At 46.1% G+C, this 26717-nt stretch overlaps 1 protein-coding gene across 1 annotated transcript; it reads left to right on the top strand.

Annotated features, from left to right (window-relative positions):
• Positions 1-1221: 1221 nt before the first annotated feature.
• On the top strand, positions 1222-23698 carry LOC110510930 (uncharacterized). The gene is made up of 3 exons (XM_021592081.3): positions 1222-1411; positions 21347-21927; positions 23003-23698. The coding sequence occupies exons 1-3, from the start codon at positions 1313-1315 to the stop codon at positions 23457-23459; spliced, it is 1137 nt and encodes a 378-aa protein (XP_021447756.2). The 5' UTR covers positions 1222-1312; the 3' UTR covers positions 23460-23698.
• The last annotated feature ends 3019 nt before the right edge of the window (positions 23699-26717 follow it).

Raw genomic sequence — 26717 nt, 5'->3', positions numbered from 1 at the left:
GTATATATATATATATATATGACAGTCTCTCTTTCTCTCCATCTCTTTCTCTATTTTTAGCTATAGCATATTTGGTGTAATGTATGTAATTGGCCCTTAATTATAAAATATTAATAATCACGTTGTGGTTATTTGCTGTTTGTATGCAGTATGCAGTATGCAGTTGGATATTATAGTGACACATGGTGGCAGTAGTGGCTCAGTTGAGTTTTATCATCATCTTCACAGAATCATCAACCATCACAGAACCTTTACAGAACCATCACAGAACCTTTACAGAACATCACATAACCTTTACAGAACCTTTACAGAACATCACAGAACCTTTACAGAACATCACAGAACCTTTACAGAACCATAACAGAACCTTTACAGAACCATCATAGAACCTTTACAGAACCATTATATAACCTTTACAGAACCATAACAGAACCTTTACAGAACATCACAGAACCTTTACAGAACCATAACAGAACCTTTACAGAACATCACAGAACCTTTTACAGAACATCACAGAACCTTTACAGAACATCACATAACCTTTACAGAATATCACAGAACCTTTACAGAACCATAACATAACCTTTACAGAACATCACAGAACCTTTACAGAACATCACAGAACCTTTACAGAACCATAACATAACCTTTACAGAACATCACAGAACCTTTACAGAACATCACAGAACCTTTACAGAACCATAACATAACCTTTACAGAACATCACAGAACCTTTACAGAACCATTATAGAACCTTTACAGAACCATGAGAGAAGTGCCTGTCTCGTTTGTGGTTTAACATGTGGTTGTTAGTTTCACAAAGGCCTGGCGTCAAAACCGTAATATAGCTTTCACGCACGCCGAAACCATACATTTCCTCATCGTTTATCGATGTCATGCACTCCCCTATCTGCTGTATGTCTCCTTGTACACATATTAGATTGACTCGTGGTTGTCTAGACGATGATTCTACGTAATGGATTTCACTGCCTGCTGTGGAACAGCATTGTCATGGTGTTTCCATCCTACACAAATAGGGCATCCAGCATCTGTGTTTCTTCAGACACTCATTTATTATATTCCTCACGTATTCTTCACCATCTCTGTGCTCTCATTATCCCTCTCTCCTTTTCTCTCCTCCCGCCGCCCTCTCTTTCTCATGTCCCTCCCCTTCTCTCTGTATGCTAAGCTCCTCCCCCCGCCCTCTCTTTCTCGTGTCCTCCCTCCCTCCTGTGTTCATCTCTCCTTGCTCACAGGGTGACAGTCAGTGTTGGTTTTCTCCTCGTTGGGGCAGCCTCATCTCTCCTGAAGGATGTCGGGCCCTCTGACTAACAGCTGCAGCTTTAGCTCTGTGCTCTTCCTGCTGTCTCTCTCCGTGGTCCTCCTCCCACCGCTGCGGCTGGACGCTAAGGTAAGAAAAGAGAGATGGACTCACAGAGACAGTCCGAGACACGCTAGCATCACTAACAGCTCATAATCACATCACATAATTCTATTAGATTCTGTTGGAATCAGCGTTACCACCCTTGACACATATATTTATGTATTGTTGGGTTCACAGGAGACTGGTGGCACCTGAATTGAGGAGGACGGGCTCGTGGTAATGGCTGGAGCGAAATTAGTGGAATGGTATCAAATACATTAAAAAAAAACATGGTTTTCATGTGTTTGATACCATTCCATTCGCTCCGTTCCGGACGTTATGATGAGCAGTCCTCCCTTCACCAGCCTCCTGTGGCTGGGTTATGTTGTTTGAATGCGCTGTTGATCCTTGGAGGCATGTTTTTCTCCGTTTGTTGCGTGTCAGGGATGATGAGTCATCAATAAGCTAACTGATTATTCTGTAGTTGCCATGGTGCCGTGAGGAATCCTTGACACAGAGCTCTGTAAATATTGCAGACATTGCTACATGTTTTTAACTTTTAAGTGTTTTGTTGTTGCATTTTTTTAGTATTTTTTTTTTGCTAACCTACTTTATTTTTTTTGCTAATTAGCCCCTTAGGGGTGATGGCGAAGAAGAAAAAACAGTCAGGTTTATCCGTTCCCCCAGTGTGTTTATCCGTTCCCCCAGTTTGTTTATCCGTTCCCCCAGTGTGTTTATCCGTTCTCTCAGTTTGTTTATCCGTTCCCTCAGTGTGTTTATCCGTTCCCCCAGTTTGTTTATCCGTTCCCCCAGTTTGTTTATCCGTTCCCTCAGTTTGTTTATCCGTTCCCCCAGTTTGTTTATCCGTTCCCCCAGTTTGTTTATCCGTTCCTCCAGTTTGTTTATCCGTTCCCCCAGTTTGTTTATCCGTTCCCCCAGTTTGTTTATCCGTTCCCCCAGTTTGTTTATCCGTTCCCCCAGTTTGTTTATCCGTTCCCTCAGTGTGTTTATCCGTTCCCTCAGTTTGTTTATCCGTTCCCTCAGTTTGTTTCTCCGTTCCCCCAGTTTGTTTATCCGTTCCCTCAGTTTGTTTCTCCGTTCCCCCAGTTTGTTTATCCGTTCCCTCAGTGTGTTTATCCGTTCCCTCAGTTTGTTTATCCGTTCCCTCAGTTTGTTTCTCCGTTCCCCCAGTTTGTTTATCCGTTCCCTCAGTTTGTTTCTCCGTTCCCCCAGTTTGTTTATCCGTTCCCTCAGATTTTTGATTGGGTCCTCTCTTCTCCTTATCTAGGCTACCATTACAGACCCGCTTGACCAATAACATTGCAGCCTGAATGTAATTATATTTAGTTAATGAAATGCTTAAAATTGTGATTATTACTGGCAATTCTATAATTTCTAGGTGAACGTATTGTCAACGCAAAATGTAATTTATTTGTTATGAAAATAGAGCCAGAACCACTTTAAACCATCTATCTGTGCCTGGTTGACTACGTCACGCAAGTTGTTCATCACGCAAGATGTTCATCACACAAGATGTTCATCACGCAAGATGTTCATCACACAAGATGTTCATCACACAAGATGTTCATCACGCAAGATGTTCATCACGCAAGATGTTCATCACGCAAGATGTTCATCACGCAAGATGTTCATCACGCAAGATGTTCATCACGCAAGATGTTCATCACACAAGATGTTCATCACACAAGATGTCACACAAGATGTTCATCACACAAGATGTTCATCACGCAAGATGTTCATCACGCAAGATGTTCATCACGCAAGATGTTCATCACGCAAGATGTTCATCACACAAGATGTTCATCACACAAGATGTTCATCACACAAGATGTCACACAAGATGTCACACAAGATGTTCATCACACAAGATGTTCATCACGCAAGATGTTCATCACGCAAGATGTTCATCACGCAAGATGTTCATCACGCAAGATGTTCATCACGCAAGATGTTCATCACGCAAGATGTTCATCACGCAAGATGTTCATCACACAAGATGTTCATCACACAAGATGTTCATCACACAAGATGTTCATCACGCAAGATGTTCATCACGCAAGATGTTCATCACGCAAGATGTTCATCACGCAAGATGTTCATCACACAAGATGTTCATCACACAAGATGTTCATCACACAAGATGTTCATCACACAAGATGTCCACCTGCCTAACGCAGGGATGAGAGTGCGTCATTGCTCCTGTTAACACCGAAGCCTCTTGAAAATGATGCACAGGAAATGCAGATGCCTTTTAGTTTCTGCCTCCAGTGAGGGACGTGCACCATTCTCAATGAGAGAAACACGTCCAGGTTTTACTGGACATGGCCCTGTCTTTATGGGGGTAAAACACTGGTGGTGGGGGATGAGAGGCGCACAAACCAGACAACTATTCATGTTTTCCAAGTGGCATGAATCCGAGTTGGCACAAAATGTGACCTATTTGGCTTGCATCGCATAAACATGCATCATTCAGTTACGACTGCTAGTTAGGATCCTGGCTTTTCAGGTTATTGACATTACATTGCCTTATTTAGGGTCTTGCACACTTGTTAAATACATCATCGTGTAGATTCTAGAACACCATCTCCCACCAACTACATCATCGTGTAGATTCTAGAACACCATCTCCCACCAACTACATCATCGTGCAGATTCTAGAAGACCATCTCCCACCAACTACATCATCATGTAGATTCTAGAAGACCATCTCCCACCAACTACATCATCATGTAGATTCTAGAAGACCATCTCCCATCAACTACATAATCATGCGGCAGGTAGCCCAGCGGTTAAGAGCGTTGAGCCAGTAGCCGAAAGGTCACCAGTTTGAATCCCTGAGCCCGCAAGGTGGAAAAATCTGCTGTTCTTCTCTTCAGCAATGCAGTTAACCTTTCTGATCTCCCCATCCCGGATCCGGGTTCGTGAATACAGACTCAAGCTCATTACCATAACGCAACGTTAACTATTCATGAAAATCGCAAATGAAATGAAATAAATATGCTAGCTCTCAAGCTTAGCCTTTTGTTAACAACACTGTCATCTCAGATTTTCAAAATATGCTTCTCAACCATTGCAAAACAAGCATTTGTGTAACAGTATTGATGGCTAACGTAGCATTTAGCATTAGCATTCAGCTGGCAACATTTACACAAAAAAACAGAAAAGCATTCAAAAAAATCATTTACCTTTGAAGAACTTCAGATGTTTTCAATGAGGAGACTCTCAGATAGCAAATGTTCAGTTTTTCCTGAAAGATTATTTGTTTAGGACAAATCGCTCCGTTTTCTGCGTCACGTTTAGCTATGAAAAAACCCCTGTATCCAGGATTGTGTAAATCTATCAGCAAGCTCATTAGCATAACACAACGTTAACTATTTATGAAAATCGCAAATGAAATGAAATAAATATGCCATCTCTCAAGCTTAGCCTTTTGTAAACAACACTGTCATCTCAGATTTTCAAAATATGCTTCTCAACCATAGGAAAACAATCATTTGTGTAAAAGTAGCTAGCTAGAGTTAGCATTTCGCGTTAGCATTTAGCGTTAGCATTAGCGTTAGCATCCAGCACGCAACATTAACAAAAACATAAAAGCCTTCAAATAAAATCATTTACCTTTGAAGAACTTCTGATGTTTTCAATGAGGATACTCTCAGTTAGATAGCAGATGCTCAGTTTTTCCAAAAAGATTCCTTGTGTATTAGAAATAGCTCCGTTTTATACATCACATTTGGCTACCAAAAAAAATCCATAAATTCAGTCCTCAAAACGCAAACTTTTTTCCAAATTAACTCCATAATATCGACTGAAAACATGGCAAACGTTGTTTAGAATCAATCCTCAAGGTGTTTTTCACATATCTCTTCATTGATACATCGTTCTTGGACACATGCTTTCTCTCCTGAATCCCAGGAGAAAATGACCGCACCTGAAGATTACGCACAAATTTAGACAAAGGACACCGGGCGGACCTCTGGAAAATGTAGTCTCTTATGGCCAATCTTCCAATGATATGCCTACAAATACGTCACAATGCTGCTAAGACCTTGGGCGAACGACAGAAAGTGTAGGCTCATTCCTTGCGCAATCACAGCCATATAAGGAGAGAATGGAAAACAGAGCTTCAGAAATTCTGCTAATTCCTGGGTGATGCATCATCTTGGTTTCACCTGTAGAATGAGTTCTGGGGCACTTACAGACAAAATCTTTGCAGATTCTGAAACTTCAGAGTGTTTTCTTTCCAAAACTGTCAAGAATATGCATAGTCGAGCATCTTTTCGTGACAAAATATCGCGCTTAAAACGGGAACGTTTTTTATCCAAAAATGAAATAGCGCCCTTAGAGCTCTAAGAGGTTAAACCCCAAACAACTGCTCCCCGGATGCTGATGATTAAGGCAGTGTATTATGAAAGGTGCTTGGTTTCCATAAACAAATGTAGTTCTCTAGCTAGATAGTTAGCTAGGTAACGTTAGCTACGCTACCTCAGCTTGGTAATACGTGGTTCAATAGAATCAATAGATGGTGCGGCACACAATCTAATTAGCAGAACCTACTGCTGCTGGGAAGAGGAGCTAGCTGCTATGGCAACAGGCTTCTGAGGGCGCAGGCTATGTCCATCACTGTAAAATACAACACACACACACACACACACACACACACTCACACATTATCTCTGGCTCTCTGTCTCTCTCTCTCTGGCTCTGTCGCTCTCTCTCTGGCGCTCTCTCTCTCTCTGTCGCGCTCTCTCTCTCTCTCTCTCTCTTTCTGTCTCTCCATCCCTCTCTCTCTCTCTGGCTCTCTGTCTTTCCCTTTCTCTCTCTGGCTCTCCATCCCTCTCTCTCTCTTTGGCCCTCCATCCCTCTCTCTCTCTCTCTGGCTCTCTGTCTCTCCCTTTCTCTCTCTGGCTCTCTCTCCATCTCTCTCTCTGGCTCTCTGTCTCTCTCTCTCCCTCTCTCTGGCTCTCTCTCTGGCTTTCTGTTCCTCTCTCTCACAATTCAATTCAATTTATTGGCATGGGAAACACATGTTAACATTGCCAAAGCAAGTGAAGTAGATAATATACAAAGTGAAATAAACAATAAAAATGAACAATGGTGTTTGTTCTTCACTGGTTGCCCTTGTCTTGTGGCAACAGGTCCCAAATCTTGCTGCTGTGATGGCACACTGTGGAATTTCACCCAGTAGATATGGGAGTTTATCAAAATGGGGTTTCTTGGAATTCTTTGTGGATCTGTGCAATCTGAGGGAAATATGTCTCTCTAATTATGGTCATACATTGGGCAGGAGGTTAGGAAGTGCAGCTCAGTTTCCACCTCATTTTGTGGGCAGTGTGCACATAGCCTGTCTTCTCTTGAGAGCCAGGTCTGCCTACGATGGCCTTTCTCAATAGCAAGGCTATGCTCACTGAGTCAAAGCTTTCCTTAAGTTTGGGTCAGTCACAGTGGTCAGGTATTCTGGCACTGTGTACTCCCTGTTTAGGGCCAAATAGCATTCTAGTTTGCTCTGTTTTTTTGTTAATTCTTTCCAATGTGTCAAGTAATTATCTTTTTGTTTTCTCATGATTTGGTTGGGTCTAATTGTGCTGCTGTCCTGGGGCTCTGTGGGGTGTGTTTGAATTTGTGAACAGAGCCCCAGGACCAGCTTGCTTAGGGGACTCTTCTCCAGGTTCATCTCTCTGTAGGTGATGGCTTTGTTATGGAAGGTTTGGGAATCACTTCCTTTTAGGTGGTTGTAGAATTTAACGGCTCTTTTGTGGATTTGGATAATTAGCGGGTATCGGCCTAATTTAGCTCAGCATGCATTATTTGATGTTTTAAATTGTACATGGAGGATATTTTAGCAGACTTGTATATGTATATGTTTTTGCTGTTTGTTCTTTGTTATAGAGCCACAAAGATTGGAGAAGTGGTTTACCCATACATCTCCATTTTGGATAGATAATTCTTTGTGTTGTTGTTTGTTTAGTGTTTTCCAATTTTCCCAGAAGTGGTTAGAGTCTATGGATTCTTCAATTACATTCAGCTGATTTCTAACATGCTGTTCCTTCTTTTCCCATAGTGTATTTCTGTATTGTTTTAGTGATTCATCATAGTGAAGGCGTAGACTCAGGTTTTCTGGGTCTCTATGTTTTTGGTTGGACAGGTTTCTCAACTTCTTTCTTATGTTTTTGCATTCTTCATCAAACCATTTGTCATTATTGTTAATTTTCTTCGGTTTTCTATTTGAGATTTTTAGATTTGATAGGGAAGCTGAGAGGTCAAATATACTGTTTAGGTTTTCTACTGCCAAGTTTACACCTTCACTATTACAGTGGAACGTTTTGTCCAGGAAGTTGTCTAATAGGGATTGAATTTGTTGCTGCCTAATAGTTTTTTGGTAGGTTTCCAAACTGCATTCCTTCCATCTATAGCATTTCTTAATATTACTCAGTTCCTTTGGCTTTGATGCCTCATGATTGAGTATTGCTCTGTTCAAGTAGAGTGTGATTTTGCTGGGGTCTGATAGGGGTGTCAGTGGGCTGACTGTGACCGCTCTGAGAGACTCTGGGTTGAGGTCAGTGATAAAGTAGTCTACAGTACTACTGCCAAGAGATGAGCTATAGGTGTACCTACCATAGGAGTCCCCTCAAAGCCTCTCACTACCTGGGCATATGTGTGACTTCCATGTTGGGGCCCTCTTTGCGGGGGTGGGGTGCATGGGGTGGGCAGGAGGGGCATAGGTCTGATCTGAGGGGGCCTAAATGGCGTGTGGGCATGGTTGACTTGGGGGGGGTGTTGATTGGTTGGGGTGCGGATGTGGCTGGTGGTGTTGTGGTCTGGATGTAGGTCCTTTCGGCGTGGGTCTGGGGAGGGGGGCGTCCAGCAGGTCTGGGAGAGTGTCTCGCTGGTCTGGGCGGGGTGGCTATTGATCTGTTGCTCCTGTGTGAAGTGTTGGGGCTGCGTTTGAGAGCGATGTCCTTTAGGGTCCGAGCGAAGGTGGGCACTGCTGCCTTGTAGAGGTGGACCTGGTCATAAAGGCTGTCCGGGGTGGAGTGGTGGGCCAGGAAAACATTTGGTTCTGAGGCACAGTCATGGGAAATACTTGCGTTTACCCGCAGTATGGTAGGTAGCAGGGTGGAAGTCTTTTGTGGTAGCAGGGTGGAGAAAACCACATGTGCGTTGGGTTGCTTTTGTGGTAGCAGGGTGGAAATAACCACATGTACGTTGGGTTGCTTTTGTGGTAGCAGGGTGGAGATAACCACTTGTTGGGGAAAGTAGAAGAAGCTTTTTCAATCACTCCCTTCAGTGCTGTGGCCACCCTTTCCTGCTGTGTTTTCAGGTCGTTCGTGTCTGTGTGTATTATTATGTGACTGGGTGACCCTAGTTGGTCCTCAGACAGAAGGTCTAGGGCGCTATGGGTGTATGGACACCAGAGTTTAGACACACTGTGTTTGGGGAAAAGGGTCTTTCTTGTGGATATTTCCCGTTTGAGTCCATAAGGAGTGTCTGTGTCTTGTGTATGTCCTCAGTGGGTGTGAGGGGGGGGGTTGTTCTTGTCTATCAGGGTGGCTGACAGGGGGGGTGCTCAGAGGGGGTGAGATCCCCTGGGCTTGGGGTTCTTAATATGTCTGTCCCGCTGTGATATCGATGTGTTCAGGGTCTGGGGTGGGCTGTTCTGCGTGCTTCTCTGCGGGGGGTGGCCACCTCTCTAATGGGTTGTTCTCTGTCACACGCCATCCCCATCACCCTCTCTTCCAGCAGTCTGATCCTCTCCTCTAGTGCTCGGTTCTTCTCCTGCTCCAGCTCTTTCTCTTGTAGATGTTGTCTCACCACAGTCCAGAGTGCAGCTATGTCTCTCTCCACCTCCAGCTCTCCGGGTCTGGTTAAGGGGGTGTTGTTGTGCTGGACTGTTGTCTAGGTCTGTGCTGACTAGAATGTAATCACCTGCTGTTCCAGCTCCACCTGCCTTACCACCAGCTGGGTGAATGTATCCTTCATTTCAATGAGGGAGTAGTAATCTGTGCTGGGAGGTTGACTTTCCGCTTGGGGTTGCTTGTTTGTGGGGTTATATAATTAAGAGGTTTGGTCTGACCCGCTCGGGGTGGGGGTATCTTTCTCAAGGGAGAGCTTCTCCTGTTGGGCTAATTCTTTAATAAGGTGAAAGTCCAGCTGAAACTGTTTGGGGTTACCCTGTACCAATACTGTTCCAGACTTATAGAGGTTTATATTAGCTGACTCAGAGTCCTCGTTGTCTAGTATCCTGAGTTGCCACCCCTCGGTGACACCCCACCTCTTAACCTTTCTGATCTCCCCATCCCGGATCCGGGATCGTGAATACAGACTCAAGCTCATTACCATAACGCAACGTTAACTATTCATGAAAATCGCAAATGAAATGAAATAAATATGCTAGCTCTCAAGCTTAGCCTTTTGTTAACAACACTGTCATCTCAGATTTTCAAAATATGCTTCTCAACCATAGCAAAACAAGCATTTGTGTAACAGTATTGATGGCTAACGTAGCATTTAGCATTAGCATTCAGCTGGCAACATTTACACAAAAAAACAGAAAAGCATTCAAAAAAATCATTTACCTTTGAAGAACTTCAGATGTTTTCAATGAGGAGACTCTCAGATAGCAAATGTTCAGTTTTTCCTGAAAGATTATTTGTTTAGGACAAATCGCTCCGTTTTCTGCGTCACGTTTAGCTATGAAAAAACCCCTGTATCCAGGATTGTGTAAATCTATCAGCAAGCTCATTAGCATAACACAACGTTAACTATTTATGAAAATCGCAAATGAAATGAAATAAATATGCCATCTCTCAAGCTTAGCCTTTTGTAAACAACACTGTCATCTCAGATTTTCAAAATATGCTTCTCAACCATAGGAAAACAATCATTTGTGTAAAAGTAGCTAGCTAGAGTTAGCATTTCGCGTTAGCATTTAGCGTTAGCATTAGCGTTAGCATCCAGCACGCAACATTAACAAAAACATAAAAGCCTTCAAATAAAATCATTTACCTTTGAAGAACTTCTGATGTTTTCAATGAGGATACTCTCAGTTAGATAGCAGATGCTCAGTTTTTCCAAAAAGATTCCTTGTGTATTAGAAATAGCTCCGTTTTATACATCACATTTGGCTACCAAAAAAAATCCATAAATTCAGTCCTCAAAACGCAAACTTTTTTCCAAATTAACTCCATAATATCGACTGAAAACATGGCAAACGTTGTTTAGAATCAATCATCAAGGTGTTTTTCACATATCTCTTCATTGATACATCGTTCTTGGACACATGCTTTCTCCCCTGAATCAAATGGTAAAGTGGAAGCAGCTGGCAATTGCGCACCGAATTCGACGTAGGACACCAGGCGGACACTTGGAAAATGTAGTCTCTTATGGTCAATCTTCCAATGATATGCCTACAAATACGTCACAATGCTGCTAAGACCTTGGGCGAACGACAGAAAGTGTAGGCTCATTCGTTGCGCAATCACAGCCATATAAGGAGAGAATGGAAAACAGAGCTTCAGAAATTCTGCTAATTCCTGGGTGATGCATCATCTTGGTTTCGCCTGTAGAATGAGTTCTGGGGCACTTACAGACAAAATCTTTGCAGATTCTGAAACTTCAGAGTGTTTTCTTTCCAAAACTGTCAAGAATATGCATAGTCGAGCATCTTTTCGTGACAAAATATCGCGCTTAAAACGGGAACGTTTTTTATCCAAAAATGAAATAGCGCCCCTAGAGCTCTAATTAACAGAGGGGTAGTGTGCTAATATAGCACTGTGCCATGCCAGGGGATGGTTTGTGTGGAAGATAAGGTTGCTGATGTTCCCATTTTTATAATAGTCAGCAAAAAGTGTCTCTTGATTTCGCATAATGAGCTTTATTTTGTGATCTTTTCGTGTGTTATCATTCATTACATACACAAGGTACTGTATTTTAATTACCTCTGAACAGCGGGAGGGAGCTTCTAAGGCCTCTCCATTTGGTTGGAGTAGACTGTGCGACTCTCCTGCCATTGTTGGGCTAAAGGGCTTCGACATTCTTACCTGACACGTCAGTGCTAATTGAAGTTGTATCAAGCTTTAGCAGCCTTCATTTAGCATTCGGTCATAATGTAATGTATTTTTCTTCTTGGCTGTTGGAAATAAAATATAGCTTCAGACTGAACATTACTCACTCAGTTCCAGGTTGGACGGTGTTTTCAGGTTTCTGTTGTTTTCCAGAGCCTTTGCTGTATAGCGTTTCTCTGGCTCTCTGTCCCTCTCTCTTTCTCTGGCTCTCTGTCCCTCTCTCTTTCTCTGGCTCTCTGTCCCTCTCTCTTTCTCTGGCTCTCTGTCCCTCTCTCTCTCTAGTCTGCCTTTATTAATGACAGTTTCTACACATTTGGCAGGGAAACTGTTCATCTTAGACTAACGTGTTCCATTCAAAGATGTGTAGATGTCTTCAAAGATGTGTAGATGTCTTTAAAGTTGTGTAGATGTCTTTAAAGATGTGTAGATGTCTTTAAAATAATATATTATGTGGCGAAAAGACAAGTGGGGGACATTTTTCATGAATTTGAGTCACCCAAGAGATTGATTGGCTAGTAGCCGGGGACATTTTGAAGGAGGGTGTAATATGAAGGAGATGCTATTGGAAGGGAAGTACTGCTGTATAAGATGTAACCAGAACAGCCCGTAGTGCAGAATGTTTTTGTAGCGTGAGTCAGCATGATGTAGAAGTCATAATAATCATAATAATAATAATAATAATAATCATAATAATATGTTTTATTTGTATTGTGTATTTTTTTTAAAAGTGCCACAAGAATAAAACATCAAATCACTAAACAACACATAGTACAGTAAAGATACGACTAGAGACAAATCAGATGAGACATATATACAGTGTTAGGATTATAACGGATAGAGAGAAGTCAGTACAGTGTTGGTCTGCAGCGTATCATGAGGTATGGTCTGCAGCGTATCATGAGGTATGGTCTGCAGCGTATCATGAGGTATGGTCTGCAGCGTATCATGAGGTATGGTCTGCAGCGTATCATGAGGTGTGGTCTGCAGCGTATCATGAGGTGTGGTCTGCAGCGTATCATGAGGTATGGTCTGCAGTATGGTCTGCAGCGCATCATGAGGTGTGGTCTGCAGCGCATCCTGAGGTATGGTCTGCAGTATGGTCTGCAGCTTATCATGAGGTATGGTCTGCAGCGTATCATGAGGTATGGTCTGCAGCGTATCATGAGGTATGGTCTGCAGTATGGTCTGCAGCGCATCATGAGGTGTGGTCTGCAGCGCATCCTGAGGTATGGTCTGCAGTATGGTCTGCAGCTTATCATGAGGTATGGTCTGCAGCGTATCATGAGGTATGGTCTGCAGCGTATCATGAGGTATGGTCTGCAGTATGGTCTGCAGCGCATCATGAGGTGTGGTCTGCAGTATGGTCTGCAGCGTATCATGAGGTGTGGTCTGCAGTATGGTCTGCAGCGTATCATGAGGTGTGGTCTGCAGCATATCATGAGGTATGGTCTGCAGTATGGTCTGCAGCGCATCATGAGGTGTGGTCTGCAGCGCATCATGAGGTATGGTCTGCAGTATGGTCTGCAGCGCATCATGAGGTGTGGTCTGCAGCGCATCCTGAGGTATGGTCTGCAGTATGGTCTGCAGCTTATCATGAGGTATGGTCTGCAGCGTATCATGAGGTATGGTCTGCAGCGTATCATGAGGTATGGTCTGCAGTATGGTCTGCAGCGCATCATGAGGTGTGGTCTGCAGCGCATCATGAGGTATGGTCTGCAGTATGGTCTGCAGCGTATCATGAGGTATGGTCTGCAGCGTATCATGAGGTGTGGTCTGCAGCATATCATGAGGTATGGTCTGCAGTATGGTCTGCAGCGCATCATGAGGTGTGGTCTGCAGCGCATCATGAGGTATGGTCTGCAGTATGGTCTGCAGCGTATCATGAGGTATGGTCTGCAGCGTATCATGAGGTATGGTCTGCAGCGTATCATGAGGTATGGTCTGCAGTATGGTCTGCAGCGCATCATGAGGTGTGGTCTGCAGCGCATCATGAGGTATGGTCTGCAGTATGGTCTGCAGCGTATCATGAGGTATGGTCTGCAGTATGGTCTGCAGCGCATCATGAGGTGTGGTCTGCAGCGCATCATGAGGTATGGTCTGCAGTATGGTCTGCAGCGTATCATGAGGTATGGTCTGCAGCGTATCATGAGGTATGGTCTGCAGCGTATCATGAGGTATGGTCTGCAGTATGGTCTGCAGCGTATCATGAGGTATGGTCTGCAGCGTATCATGAGGTATGGTCTGCAGCGTATCATGAGGTATGGTCTGCAGTATGGTCTGCAGCGCATCATGAGGTATGGTCTGCAGCGTATCATGAGGTGTGGTCTGCAGCTTATCATGAGGTATGGTTCTGCAGTGTATCATGAGGTATGGTCTGCAGCGCATCATGAGGTATGGTCTGCAGCGCATCATGAGGTATGGTCTGCAGTATGGTCTGCAGCGCATCATGAGGTGTGGTCTGCAGCGCATCATGAGGTATGGTCTGCAGTATATCATGAGGTATGGTAGGCAGCGTATCATGAGGTGTGGTCTGCAGCGTATCATGAGGTATGGTCTGCAGTGTATCATGAGGTATGGTCTGCAGCGTATCATGAGGTATGGTCTGCAGCGTATCATGAGGTGTGGTCTGCAGCGTATCATGAGGTATGGTCTGCAGTGTATCATGAGGTATGGTCTGCAGCGTATCATGAGGTATGGTCTGCAGTGTATCATGAGGTATGGTCTGCAGCGTATCATGAGGTATGGTCTGCAGTGTATCATGAGGTATGGTCTGCAGCGTATCATGAGGTATGGTCTGCAGTGTATCATGAGGTATGGTCTGCAGCATATCATGAGGTATGGTCTGCAGCTTATCATGAGGTATGGTCTGCAGCTTATCATGAGGTATGGTCTGCAGCTTATCATGAGGTATGGTCTGCAGTATGGTCTGCAGCATATCATGAGGTATGGTCTGCAGTATGGTCTGCAGCGTATCATGAGGTATGGTCTGCAGCGTATCATGAGGTGTGGTCTGCAGCTTATCATGAGGTATGGTCTGCAGTATGGTCTGCAGCATATCATGAGGTATGGTCTGCAGCGTATCATGAGGTATGGTCTGCAGCGTATCATGAGGTATGGTCTGCAGTGTATCATGAGGTATGGTCTGCAGTATGGTCTGCAGCGTATCATGAGGTATGGTCTGCAGCGTATCATGAGGTGTGGTCTGCAGCTTATCATGAGGTATGGTCTGCAGCGTATCATGAGGTATGGTCTGCAGTATATCATGAGGTATGGTCTGCAGCGTATCATGAGGTGTGGTCTGCAGCTTATCATGAGGTATGGTTTGCAGTGTATCATGAGGTATGGTCTGCAGCTTATCATGAGGTATGGTTTGCAGTGTATCATGAGGTATGGTCTGCAGCGTATCATGAGGTATGGTCTGCAGCATATCATGAGGTGTGGTCTGCAGCTTATCATGAGGTATGGTCTGCAGCATATCATGAGATATGGTCTGCAGCGTATCATGAGGTATGGTCTGCAGCGTATCATGAGGTGTGGTCTGCAGCTTATCATGAGGTATGGTCTGTAGTATGGTCTGCAGCGTATCATTAGGTATGGTTTGCAGCGTATCATGAGGTATGGTCTGCAGTGTATCATGAGGTATGGTCTGCAGTATGGTCTGCAGCGTATCATGAGGTATGGTCTGCAGCGTATCATGAGGTGTGGTCTGCAGCTTATCATGAGGTATGGTCTGCAGTGTATCATGAGGTATGGTCTGCAGTGTATCATGAGGTATGGTCTGCAGTGTATCATGAGGTATGGTCTGCAGTATGATCTGCAGCGTATCATGAGGTATGGTCTGCAGCGTATCATGAGGTATGGTCTGCAGCGTATCATGAGGTATGGTCTGCAGCGTATCATGAGGTATGGTCTGCAGCGTATCATGAGGTATGGTCTGCAGTATGGTCTGCAGCGTATCATGAGGTATGGTCTGCAGTATGGTTTGCAGTGTATCATGAGGTATGGTCTGCAGCTTATCATGAGGTATGGTCTGCAGCGTATCATGAGGTATGGTCTGCAGCGTATCATGAGGTATGGTCTGCAGTATGGTTTGCAGTGTATCATGAGGTATGGTCTGCAGCGTATCATGAGGTATGGTCTGCAGCGTATCATGAGGTATGGTCTGCAGCGTATCATGAGGTGTGGTCTGCAGTATGGTCTGCAGCTTATCATGAGGTATGGTCTGCAGTGTATCATGAGGTATGGTCTGCAGCGTATCATGAGGTATGGTCTGCAGTGTATCATGAGGTATGGTCTGCAGCTTATCATGAGGTATGGTCTGCAGCGTATCATGAGGTATGGTCTGCAGTGTATCATGAGGTATGGTCTGCAGCTTATCATGAGGTATGGTCTGCAGCGTATCATGAGGTATGGTCTGCAGTGTATCATGAGGTATGGTCTGCAGCTTATCATGAGGTATGGTCTGCAGCGTATCATGAGGTGTGGTCTGCAGCTTATCATGAGGTATGGTTTGCAGTGTATCATGAGGTATGGTCTGCAGCTTATCATGAGGTATGGTTTGCAGTGTATCATGAGGTATGGTCTGCAGCGTATCATGAGGTATGGTCTGCAGCATATCATGAGGTGTGGTCTGCAGCTTATCATGAGGTATGGTCTGCAGCGTATCATGAGGTGTGGTCTGCAGCTTATCATGAGGTATGGTTTGCAGCGTATCATGAGTTGTGGTCTGCAGTATGGTCTGCAGCGTATCATGAGGTATGGTTTGCAGCGTATCATGAGGTGTGGTCTGCAGCTTATCATGAGGTATGGTCTGCAGTGTATCATGAGGTATGGTCTGCAGTATGGTCTGCAGCGTATCATGAGGTATGGTCTGCAGCGTATCATGAGGTGTGGTCTGCAGCTTATCATGAGGTATGGTCTGCAGTGTATCATGAGGTATGGTCTGCAGTGTATCATGAGGTATGGTCTGCAGTGTATCATGAGGTATGGTCTGCAGTATGGTCTGCAGCGTATCATGAGGTATGGTCTGCAGCGTATCATGAGGTATGGTCTGCAGTATGGTCTGCAGCTTATCATGAGGTATGGTCTGCAGTATGGTTTGCAGTGTATCATGAGGTATGGTCTGCAGCTTATCATGAGGTATGGTCTGCAGCGTATCATGAGGTATGGTCTGCAGTATGGTCTGCAGCGTATCATGAGGTATGGTCTGCAGTATGGTTTGCAGTGTATCATGAGGTATGGTCTGCAGCTTATCATGAGGTATGGTCTGCAGCGTATCATGAGGTATGGTCTGCAGCGTATCATGAGGTGTGGTCTGCAGCTTATCATGAGGTATGGTCTGCAGCGTATCATGAGGTATGGTCTGCAGCGTATCATGAGGTGTGGTCTGCAGTATGGTCTGCAGCGTATCATGAGGTATGGTCTGCAGTGTATCATGAGGTATGGTCTGCAGTGTATCATGAGGTATGGTCTGCAGTATGGTCTGCAGCGTATCATGAGGTATGGTCTGCAGTGTGGTCTGCAGCGTATCATGAGGTATGGTCTGCAGCGTATCATGAGGTATGGTCTGCAGTATGGTCTGCAGCGTATCATGAGGTATGGTCTGCAGTGTATCATGAGGTATGGTCTGCAGTGTATCATGAGGTATGGTCTGCAGCGTATCATGAGGTATGGTCTGCAGCGTATCATGAGGTATCCTAACTCAGTGTGACACTTCCTTAACATTAGAGATCGTGCACCAGCTTCTGTTAAAAAAACTAAAACACCTCCTCCCTTAAAACACCTCCTCCCTTAAAACACCTCCTCCCTTAAAACACCTCCTCCCTTAAACCATCTGGTCTCGACGATGCATGGAGAAGCCCACCAGATTATACAGCACCAGTCAACAGTTTGGACACACCTTCTCATTCCAGGGTTTTTCTTTATTTTTACTATTTTCTACATTGTAGTATAATAGTGAAGACATCAACACTATGAAATAACACATATGGAATCATGTAGTAACCAAAAAAAAGTGTTAAACAAATCAAAATATATTTTATATTTGAGCTTCTTAAAATGTAGCCACCCTTTGCCTTGATGACGGATTTGCACACTCTTGGAATTCTCTCAACCAGATTCATCCCTTCGCCTTAAAAAACACACAAAAAACTTCAGCACCATCAACACTCACAGACCTCACAATGCAGCAGCAGCACTGTGAGTCATAACACAAACTCTGTGAGTCATAACACTAACTCTGTGAGTCATAACACTAACGCCATCACAGTCGTATTTCTGGCAACACTCTCTGACTCATTCAGTACATACAGACCCCAGGGCCCTGGCTGGATGAAACACACCGAACCAATCTGGTCAGACCTTTAACCACCTAGCTGGCCAATCAAACTACGTCTTCTCCCAGCCAACCAATCAAGCCACGTCAAGCCTTTATTCATTATTAACCACCTAGCTAGCCAATCAAATCTCCTCGGAGTCATAGGTAACCATAGGTTGAATCCATAATCACTGGACAACGTAATGGATGTTATTAACACATACAGCACTTTCCATCAGGTCTCAGAAGTCCGCTTTACATTTTATAGGGGTGACTCACCTCAATTCTAACAAATCTGTACTCATAAATAATTCAATGAAAATCTATACTAGTGTAGCCACCGACATCCCTAACATAGATCATACCACCTGCTTTACAACCAACAGAAGTAGCAGCATTCTAAACACTTTTAAGAAGAAATAGCGTGATTATTTGTCTACAGAAGAACATTCTGTGCGAGATCAAGGATGATAGGTAAGGTTTTATAAATCACAGGATAACGTTCTGGCTGGAGCCCTAGTGCTGTAGTCAGCAGATCCTGAGTTGTGAAAACAGTCCTGGCTGGCAGTTTCCCCTAAGGAAGAGAGGAGAGGATGATAGATAGATAGAGGTTGGGGAGGTGGGAACTTCTGAGACCCCGATCCAGCCTCACCCGTGTGTGTGTGTGTGTGTATGTGAATAAGGGCACACTGTTTGTTGAGCAGCACTGACCCCACACTCCTCTGACTCACTCTACAAATGAAAGGATGTGTGTGGGAGAAGTGAGGATTGTACAGGAGGAGAGGAGGAGGGGACAGGACAGGCAATAAGAGGAGAGAAGGAGGGGTGGAGGAGAGGAGGAGAGGAGGAGGGGACAGGACAGGCAATAAGAGGAGGGGTGGAGGAGAGGAGGAGGGGACAGGACAGGCAATAAGAGGAGAGAAGGAGGGGTGGAGGAGAGGAGGAGGACAGGACAGGCAATAAGAGGAGAGAAGGAGGGGTGGAGGAGAGGAGGAGAGGAGGAGGGGACAGGACAGGCAATAAGAGGAGGGGTGGAGGAGAGGAGGAGGGAAGGACAGGACAGGCAATAAGAGGAGAGAAGGAGGGGTGGAGGAGAGGAGGAGGGGACAGGACAGGCAATAAGAGGAGAGAAGGGGGGGTGGAGGAGAGGAGGAGGGGAGGACAGGACAGGCAATAAGAGGAGAGAAGGAGGGGTGAAGGAGAGGAGGAGAGGAGGAGGGGACAGGCAATAAGAGGAGAAAAGGAGGGGTAATGAGAGGAGGAGGGGACAGGACAGGCAATAAGAGGAGAGAAGGAGGAGAGGAGAGGAGGAGGGGACAGGACAGGCAATAAGAGGAGAGAAGGAGGGGTGGAGGAGAGGAGGAGGGGACAGGACAAGCAATAAGAGGAGAGAAGGAGGGGACAGGAGGGTAAAGAAGAAGGAGGGGTGGAAGAGAGATGAGGACGGGAGGAGATGAGCAGATGATGAGAGGAGGGTAAAGGAGTGGGGGAGGAGGGGAGGAGAGTAGAGGAGTGGAAGATGGGGGGAAGGGAGGAAGAGAGGAGAGGAGGAGAGGAAAGGAGGGTAAAGAAGGAGGAGGGGAGGAAGAGAGGAGATGAGGAGGAGGAGAGGAGGTGAGGGTAAAGGAGGAAGAGGGATGGAAAAGAGGAGTGGAGAAGAGTATAGGAGGGGAAGACAGGAGGAGGCGAGGAAGAGAGGAGATGAGGGTAAAGGAGGAGGAGGGGAGGAAGAGAGGAGGGGGGACGGGGGGTGGAGAGTTCGATAGGAAAAGAGGAGAGGAAGGGAGGAGCGATGGGAAAAACTAGTTTAAAGCCTGTCATTAAAGTGAGAGCTCTTCTTCCACACGTAGGTTGAACTCTCAAAAGGTTTCTAACCTCAAGGGTCGTTCCTGGTTAAATAAAGGTTAAATAAAAAAGCTACTGAGCAATGCTATATGTCACTGTCTTATTGTCAACATATATGATTACGTTTAACGACAAAAGTATATATATTAGCGTTAGCATTAGCCACCTAGCTAACGTTAGCCAGAACAAATTGGAATTCGTAACATATCATACGTTTTGCAAATTCGTTAGTTTATCAAAATTGTTTTGGAATTCTTTGTGGATCTGTGTAATCTGAGGGAAATATGTGTCTCTAATATGGTCATACATTGGGCATATTAGACAAGTAATTATCTTTTTGTTTTCTCATGATTCGGTTTGGTCTAATTTTGTGACTGTCATGGGGCTCTGTTGGGGTCTGTTTGTTCGTGAACAGAGATCCAGGACCAGACCTCACAACCATAAAGGGCAATGAGTTCTACAACTGATTCAAGTATTTTTACCCAGATCCTGTCGAATTTTATGTTCCTTTTGATGGCATAGAAGGCCCTTCTTGCTCTCTCTCTCTCTCTCTCTATTCAAGGGCTTTATTGGCATGGGAAACATGTGTTAACATTGCCAAAGCAAGTGAGGTAGACAACATACAAAGTGAATATATAAAGTGAAAAACAATTAAATTAACAGTAAACATTACACATACAGAGGTTTCAAAACAGTAAAGACATTACAAATATCATATTATGTATATATACAGTGTTTTAACAATTTACAAATGGTTAAAGGACACAAGATAAAATAAATAAGCACAAATATGGGTTGTATTTACAATGGTGTTTGTTCTTCACTGGTTGCCCTTTTCTTGTGGCAACAGGTCACAAATCTTGCTGCTGTGATGTCACACTGTGGTATTTCACCCAGTAGATATGGGAGTTTTTCAAAATTGGATTTGTTTTCGAATTCTTTGTGGATCTGTGTAATCTGAGGGAAATATGTCTCTCTAATATGGTCATATATTTGGGCAGGAGGTTAGGAAGTGCAGCTCAGTTTCCACCTCATTTTGTGGGCAGTGAGCACATAGCCTGTCTTCTCTTGAGAGCCATGTCTGACTACGGTGGCCTTTCTCAATAGCAAGGCTATGCTCACTGAGTCTGTACATAGTCAAAGCTTTCCTTAATTTTGGGTCAGTCACAGTGGTCAGGTATTCTGCCGCTGTGTACTCTCTGTGTAGGGCCAAATAGCATTCTAGTTTGCTCTGTTTTTTTGTTAATTCTTTCCAATGTGTTAAGTAATTATCTTTTTGTTTTCTCATGATTTGGTTGGGTCTAATTGTGCTGCTGTCCTGGGGCTCTGTAGGGTGTGTTTGTGTTTGTGAACAGAGCCCCAGGACCAGCTTGCTTAGGGGACTCTTCTCCAGGTTCATCTCTCTGTAGGTGATGGCTTTATGGAAGGTTTGTGAATCGCTTCCTTTTAGGTGGTTGTAGAATTTAACGGCTCTTTTCTGGATTTTGATAATTAGTGGGTATCGGCCTAATTCTGCTCTGCATGCATTATTTGGTGTTCTACGTTGTACACGGAGGATATTTTTGCAGAATTCTGCGTGCAGAGTTTCAATTTGGTGTTTGTCCCATTTTGTGAAGTCTTGGTTGGTGAGCGGACCCCAGACCTCACAACCATAAAGGGCAATGGGCTCTATGACTGATTCAAGTATTTTTAGCCAAATCCTAATCTCTCTCTCTCTCTCACTCTCTCTTACTCTCTCAGTCATTGTCTGCTGCCCGTGGCGTGGAGGGACAAGGTCTGGACGCCACAGGAGGCGGGGTCAGGCGTCTCCGCAGAGACCTCCGTGATTCGCTGCCGTACGAGGCCGGGATGATGTCCTATCCTGGGGAGTCGGCTGACGTCCTGACCCGGCGGGGGGGTAACGAGCTGATCTACCAACCAGAGGAGTGGAGGGGGCAGGGCTTAGGACAGGCTCTGCAGCAATTGGTGGAGAACGACCAGAGGCGGGAGCAAGAAACAGCATACTTGGCCGGGTTGCTCCGCCTCCTCAGTGAAGTCGATGTCCAGGGGCCCGGAGAGGAGGGCGGTGAGGAGATCCAGGGGCCAGGGGACTTCCAGGTGCCCTATCCCCCAGACTACGATGAGACAGAGCAGGGGATGAGAATGGGAAAGCCCCAGGCTGCAGCTCCATGGCAGGGCCTACTGGACCCCCAGCTCACCCAGGCTCTGCTCAACAGATACAGGCAGGAGAGGCTGCAGCAGCAGGCCGGGTTACCAGGACTACCAACCGCCATCAACAGGCTTGAAACAGGCAGCCAGGACCGAGACGAGGAGGCTCTGAGGTAAGGAGAGAGAGAACGGAGAGTGAATGGAGATAGAGATGGGGGCAGAGAGTGAGAAGAGAGGGGTGGGGGGCAGAGAGAGAGGAAGAGAGGAGAGAAAGGGGGGCAGAGAGAGAGAGGAGAGAGATGGGGGCAGAGAGTGAGGAGTGAGGGGTGGGGGGCAGAGAGAGAGAGGAGGGAGATGGGGGCAGAGAAGGAGGAGAGAGGGGTGAGGGGTCAGAGAGAGAGAGAGAGAGAGGAAGAGGACAGAGAGAGGGGGGCAGAGAGAGAGAGAGAGGGGAGAGAGATGGGGCAGAGAGTGAGGAGAGAGGTGAGGGGGGCAGAAAGAGAGAGGAGAGAGATGGGGCAGAGAGTGAGGAGAGAGGGGAAGGGGGACAGAGAGAGAGGAGAGAGATGGGGCAGAGAGTGAGGAGAGAGGGGGGGCAGAGAGAGAGGGGAGGGGGGGCAGAGAGAGAGATGAAGAGGAGAGGGGGGGCAGAGAGAGAGAGGAAGAGGACAGAGAGAGGGGGACAGAGAGAGAGAGAGGAGAGAGATGGGGCAGAGAGTGAGGAGAGAGGGCAGAGAGAGAGAGGAGAGAGATGGGGCAGAGAGTGAGGAGAGAGGGGAGGGGGACAGAGAGAGAGGAGAGAGATGGGGCAGAGAGTGAGGAGAGAGGGGGGGGGGGTCAGAGAGAGAGGGGAGGAGGGGCAGAGAGAGAGGGGAGGGGGGGCAGAGTGAGAAAGAGGAGAGAGATGGGGCAGAGAGTGAGGAGAGAGGGGAGGGGGGGCAGAGAGAGAGAGGAGAGAGATGGGGCAGAGAGTGAGGAGAGAGGGGAGGGGGGGCAGAGAGAGAGGAGAAGAGGAGAGGGGGGGCAGAGAGAGAGAGGAAGAGGAGAGGGGGGGCAGAGAGAGAGGAAGAGGACAGAGAGAGGGGGGCAGAGAGTGAGGAGAGGAGAGAGATGGGGCAGAGAGAGAGGGGAGCGTAAAGAAAGAAAACGACATATGTAGTTAGTGAATATAGAGTAGCTAGCAGGGTATAATGTTTGCGTTGTAAATGTAAAACGTTGTTCATGTGTTCTTCATGCTCCCTGCTCTAGATACCTGGTATCTAAGGTCCTTTCCAACATCAGTCCCACCAAGCCCCAGGGTTCATCAGGCCGCAGGGCAAGGAGAGACCTGGTGTCTGTGTCTGGAGGTGGTGGAAGGGTCCGAGCTTCCTCCAGCCCAGTCCTCCACAGGTCCCGTCGCTCCCTCGACTCCCCTCCTTCCCCTTCCTTAAACCGGGAGCACTCTGTGGGGCTGCTGAGGGTCAAGAGGCTGGGGGACATGGAAGGGGTGGTGGTAGAGGGGCCTGGTGGGCCGGGGGGAGAGAGGGAGGGCCACAGGACCCCCGACCACATGGTGGAGCTTCAGAGAATGAAGAGGATCGACAACGAACTGCAGCCCCAGCCTGGTGGGAGACCCAGCCGCAGGAGACGAGCCCTGAACTACGACCCCATAACCTATGACCCCGAGCTGCTAATCCAACACATTCTACACTACCTGCCACAGTAGAGAGGGAGAGATGGAGAGGGAGAGATGGAGAGGGAGACAGATGGAGAGACAGAGAGAGAGACAGAGAGAGAGAGAGAGAGAGAGACCGAGAGAGAGAGAGAGAGAGAGAGAGAGAGAGAGCGAGAGAGAGAGAGAGAGAGAGAGAGAGAGAGAGAGAGAGAGAGAGGGAGAGAGGGAGAGAGAGAGACAGAGAGAGAGAGAGAGAGACAGAGAGAGAGAGAGAGAAAGAGACAGAGAGAGAGAGAGACAGAGAGAGAGAGAGAGAGAGATGAATAACCTAATGCTCATAAACAGTGTATAAAACATGTAGCTTCAATCAAAGTGTTCTGATATCATTATTTGACTTGAGTTGTTTGGAAAGTGAAGAATAGAATAGACCAAATAAGAAGTGTCACAACACAAAGTAATCTTTCCCTGTTGTATTCGTGGAATACCACGACACCAGGCGTCAGACATGGCTACGTTTCTACGGTGACAAGAATTGGTTATAGTGATGCGTAAATGTGTGAAATATAAAGGTTTATGGCAGGCCCTCTAATAAGAAATAATGCAGCTCAGTAGTGCTAATATCATTTATTTTTCTAATATAATTTGCAGTGAAAATATCTGGTGTTAAATGTTCTGTCGCACAGGTCGCAAATCACTGTTCGCACACCGTAAATCCCCACGGTTTAAATCACCTCATAGTCCAGCAGTACTCAGCTAACAGCTTCGTTATTGGTCTCCTTCCAGACCCAGAGTCCACACGACCGTTTAGCGCTGAGAAGAAGAAAGGGAAAAAAAACACGGGAGATTTTGACAGAGAAGAACTGTTGAACAACAGGTCCCATATCTGTTTTGTGTGTTGTCAAGCCTGTTTGGCATAACTATAAGGAGTTGACAAGAGATCGGAAACGGACTAGGCACTCCGACAAGAAATGTTGTGATTTCATTCAAAATGTGTATTTTAATTGTTGTGCTGCAGATGTTAGGCTCCTTTACCGATTTATCCTCTCTGTTTGGCACAGTAGAGATAGGCTCCTTTCCCGATTTATTCTCTCTGTTTGGCACAGTAGAGATAGGCTCCTCTGATTTATCCTCTCTGTTTGGCACAGTAGAGATAGGCTCCTTTCCCGATTTATCCTCTCTGTTTGGCACAGTAGAGATAGGCTCCTTTCCCGATTTATTCTCTCTGTTTGGCACAGTAGAGATAGGCTCCTTTCCCGATTTATCCTCTCTGTTTGGCACAGTAGAGATAGGCTCCTTTCCCGATTTATCCTCTCTGTTTGTCACAGTAGAGATAGGCTCCTCTGATTTATCCTCTCTGTTTGGCACAGTAGAGATAGGCTCCTTTCCCGATTTATCCTCTCTGTTTGGCACAGTAGAGACAGGCTCCTCTGATTTATCCTCTCTGTTTGGCACAGTAGAGATAGGCTCCTCTGATTTATCCTCTCTGTTTGGCACAGTAGAGATAGGCTCCTCTGATTTATCCTCTCTGTTTTGTACAGTAGAGACAGGAAGAGGTATGCACAAGGGTCACGCCTGACCCAACACGTTGAATAGCTGTATCGCGTCATTGCCTGTCAATCGTCAAGACAACGGTACACTCACCATGGCACTTGTTGTTTGAGGTATGGTTGCTAATGAGATGACTCTCTCTCTCTCTCTCTCTCTCTCTCTGTGAATTTTTCTGTGATCGATAGGAAAGGTTCAGTCTTAAGTCTGCAGAACTGATGGTAATGGATATATGTTATCGCTAACTCATCCTGATTGTGTTGCTTTGGCAACTCTTCTTGGCTCGCTACCATGGCTACAGCATCTCTAATAACATATCCTAGCTTTGCTACTGTGTCTTGTTTCGGATAGTCGTTCTTCATATGTACTTCTCTCCCACTTCTGCTTTGCCAGTGGGTTAAGGTACAGTACTGCCCATGAAAAAGACACTGTATACTGGATGTGAAACTGACAACTCCACACCCCGCCTCCCCCCAACCTTCCCTCCCTCTGAAACCCCGCCTCCCCCCAACCTTCCCTCCCTCTGAAACCCCTCCTCCCCATGCCTTCCTTCCCTCCACACGCCACCTCCCCCAGCCTTCTTTTCTTCCCTCCACACCCCACCTCCCCCCAGCCTTCCCTCCCTCCACACCCCTCCTCCCCCAGCCTTCCTTCCCTCCACACCTCCCCCAACCTTCCCTCCCTCTGAAACCCCTCCTCCCCAAGCCTTCCTTCCCTCCACACCCCGCCTCCCTCCAACCTTCCCGCCCTCCACACCCCACCTCCACCCAGCCTTCCCTCCCTCCACACCCCGCCTCCCCCCAGCCTTCCCTCCCTCCACACCCCACCTCCCCCAGCCTTCCTTCCCTTCACACCCCACCTCCCCAAGCCTTCCTTCCCTCCACACCCCACCTCCCCCAGCCTTCTTTTCTTCCCTCCACACCCCACCTCCCCCCAGCCTTCCCTCCCTCCACACCCCTCCTCCCCCAGCCTTCCTTCCCTCCACACCTCCCCCAACCTTCCCTCCCTCTGAAACCCCTCCTCCCCAAGCCTTCCTTCCCTCCACACCCCGCCCTCCTCCAACCTTCCCTCCCTCCACACCCCACCTCCCCCCAGCCTTCCCTCCCTCCACACCCCACCTCCCCCCAGCCTTCCCTCCCTCCAGCCTTCCTTCTCTTAGTCTTTCTCATGACTTACTATGTTTGTGGAGATTAACTGTGTTTCCGATTATTGTTGTGGCTTTGCCAATTTGTGCTATTAAAAATCTTGTACAAAAATGCATATCTGGTGCACTATATTTTATCGCAAAAGTGGATCACAGTAATAAAATTCTATGTGAAAACATGATTTCTCTGTCTATTGCTTTCCGGGGTCAAATAAGTTTGAATATTGAATGTTGCAGAACAGACAACACAAAAACAAATGTAGTATATGTCCCATATTTCCTGTTTACTGTAAACAGGACTAGATTAACAAAAAAATATTTTAAAAAAATATTGAAATAAACAACTATAGAAATCTAACTGCAATGCGTGCTGAGAAATATGATAATGATGGGCGTGGTCAGACCCGCTTGACCAGCATCAGACCAGTTTGAAATGTATGCTGGTATATGCTTTTTTTTCAGCAGGGTGTCCTATATCTCTATGTGTAACCATCTTTCCTCCTGCCTCAGTCTAGCACCCGCAGACTCTCAATGATGTAAAACTTCAAGGAGATCATTTGTCCTCCATCTCAGGGAGTAGAACACAGCAGCCAGGCTACTGTTGCCAGGTGACCATTTCC

The sequence above is a fragment of the Oncorhynchus mykiss genome, chromosome 16 (assembly GCF_057628025.1).
Source record: "Oncorhynchus mykiss isolate SJ-2025 chromosome 16, ASM5762802v1, whole genome shotgun sequence".
NCBI classification, from domain to species: Eukaryota; Metazoa; Chordata; class Actinopteri; order Salmoniformes; family Salmonidae; genus Oncorhynchus; species Oncorhynchus mykiss.
This window is presented reverse-complemented; position numbering and strand designations above follow the sequence as displayed.

What these genes read in the sequence shown, in the direction of transcription:
- LOC110510930 (XM_021592081.3), top strand. Translation starts at nt 1,313, where the DNA reads ATGTCGGGCCCTCTGACTAACAGCTGCAGCTTTAGCTCTGTGCTCTTC. An exon ending in CGCTGCGGCTGGACGCTAAG is followed by an intron (nt 1,412 to 21,346) that starts GTAAGAAAAGAG and finishes TTACTCTCTCAG; the next exon opens with TCATTGTCTGCTGCCCGTGG. An exon ending in CGAGACGAGGAGGCTCTGAG is followed by an intron (nt 21,928 to 23,002) that starts GTAAGGAGAGAG and finishes TCCCTGCTCTAG; the next exon opens with ATACCTGGTATCTAAGGTCC.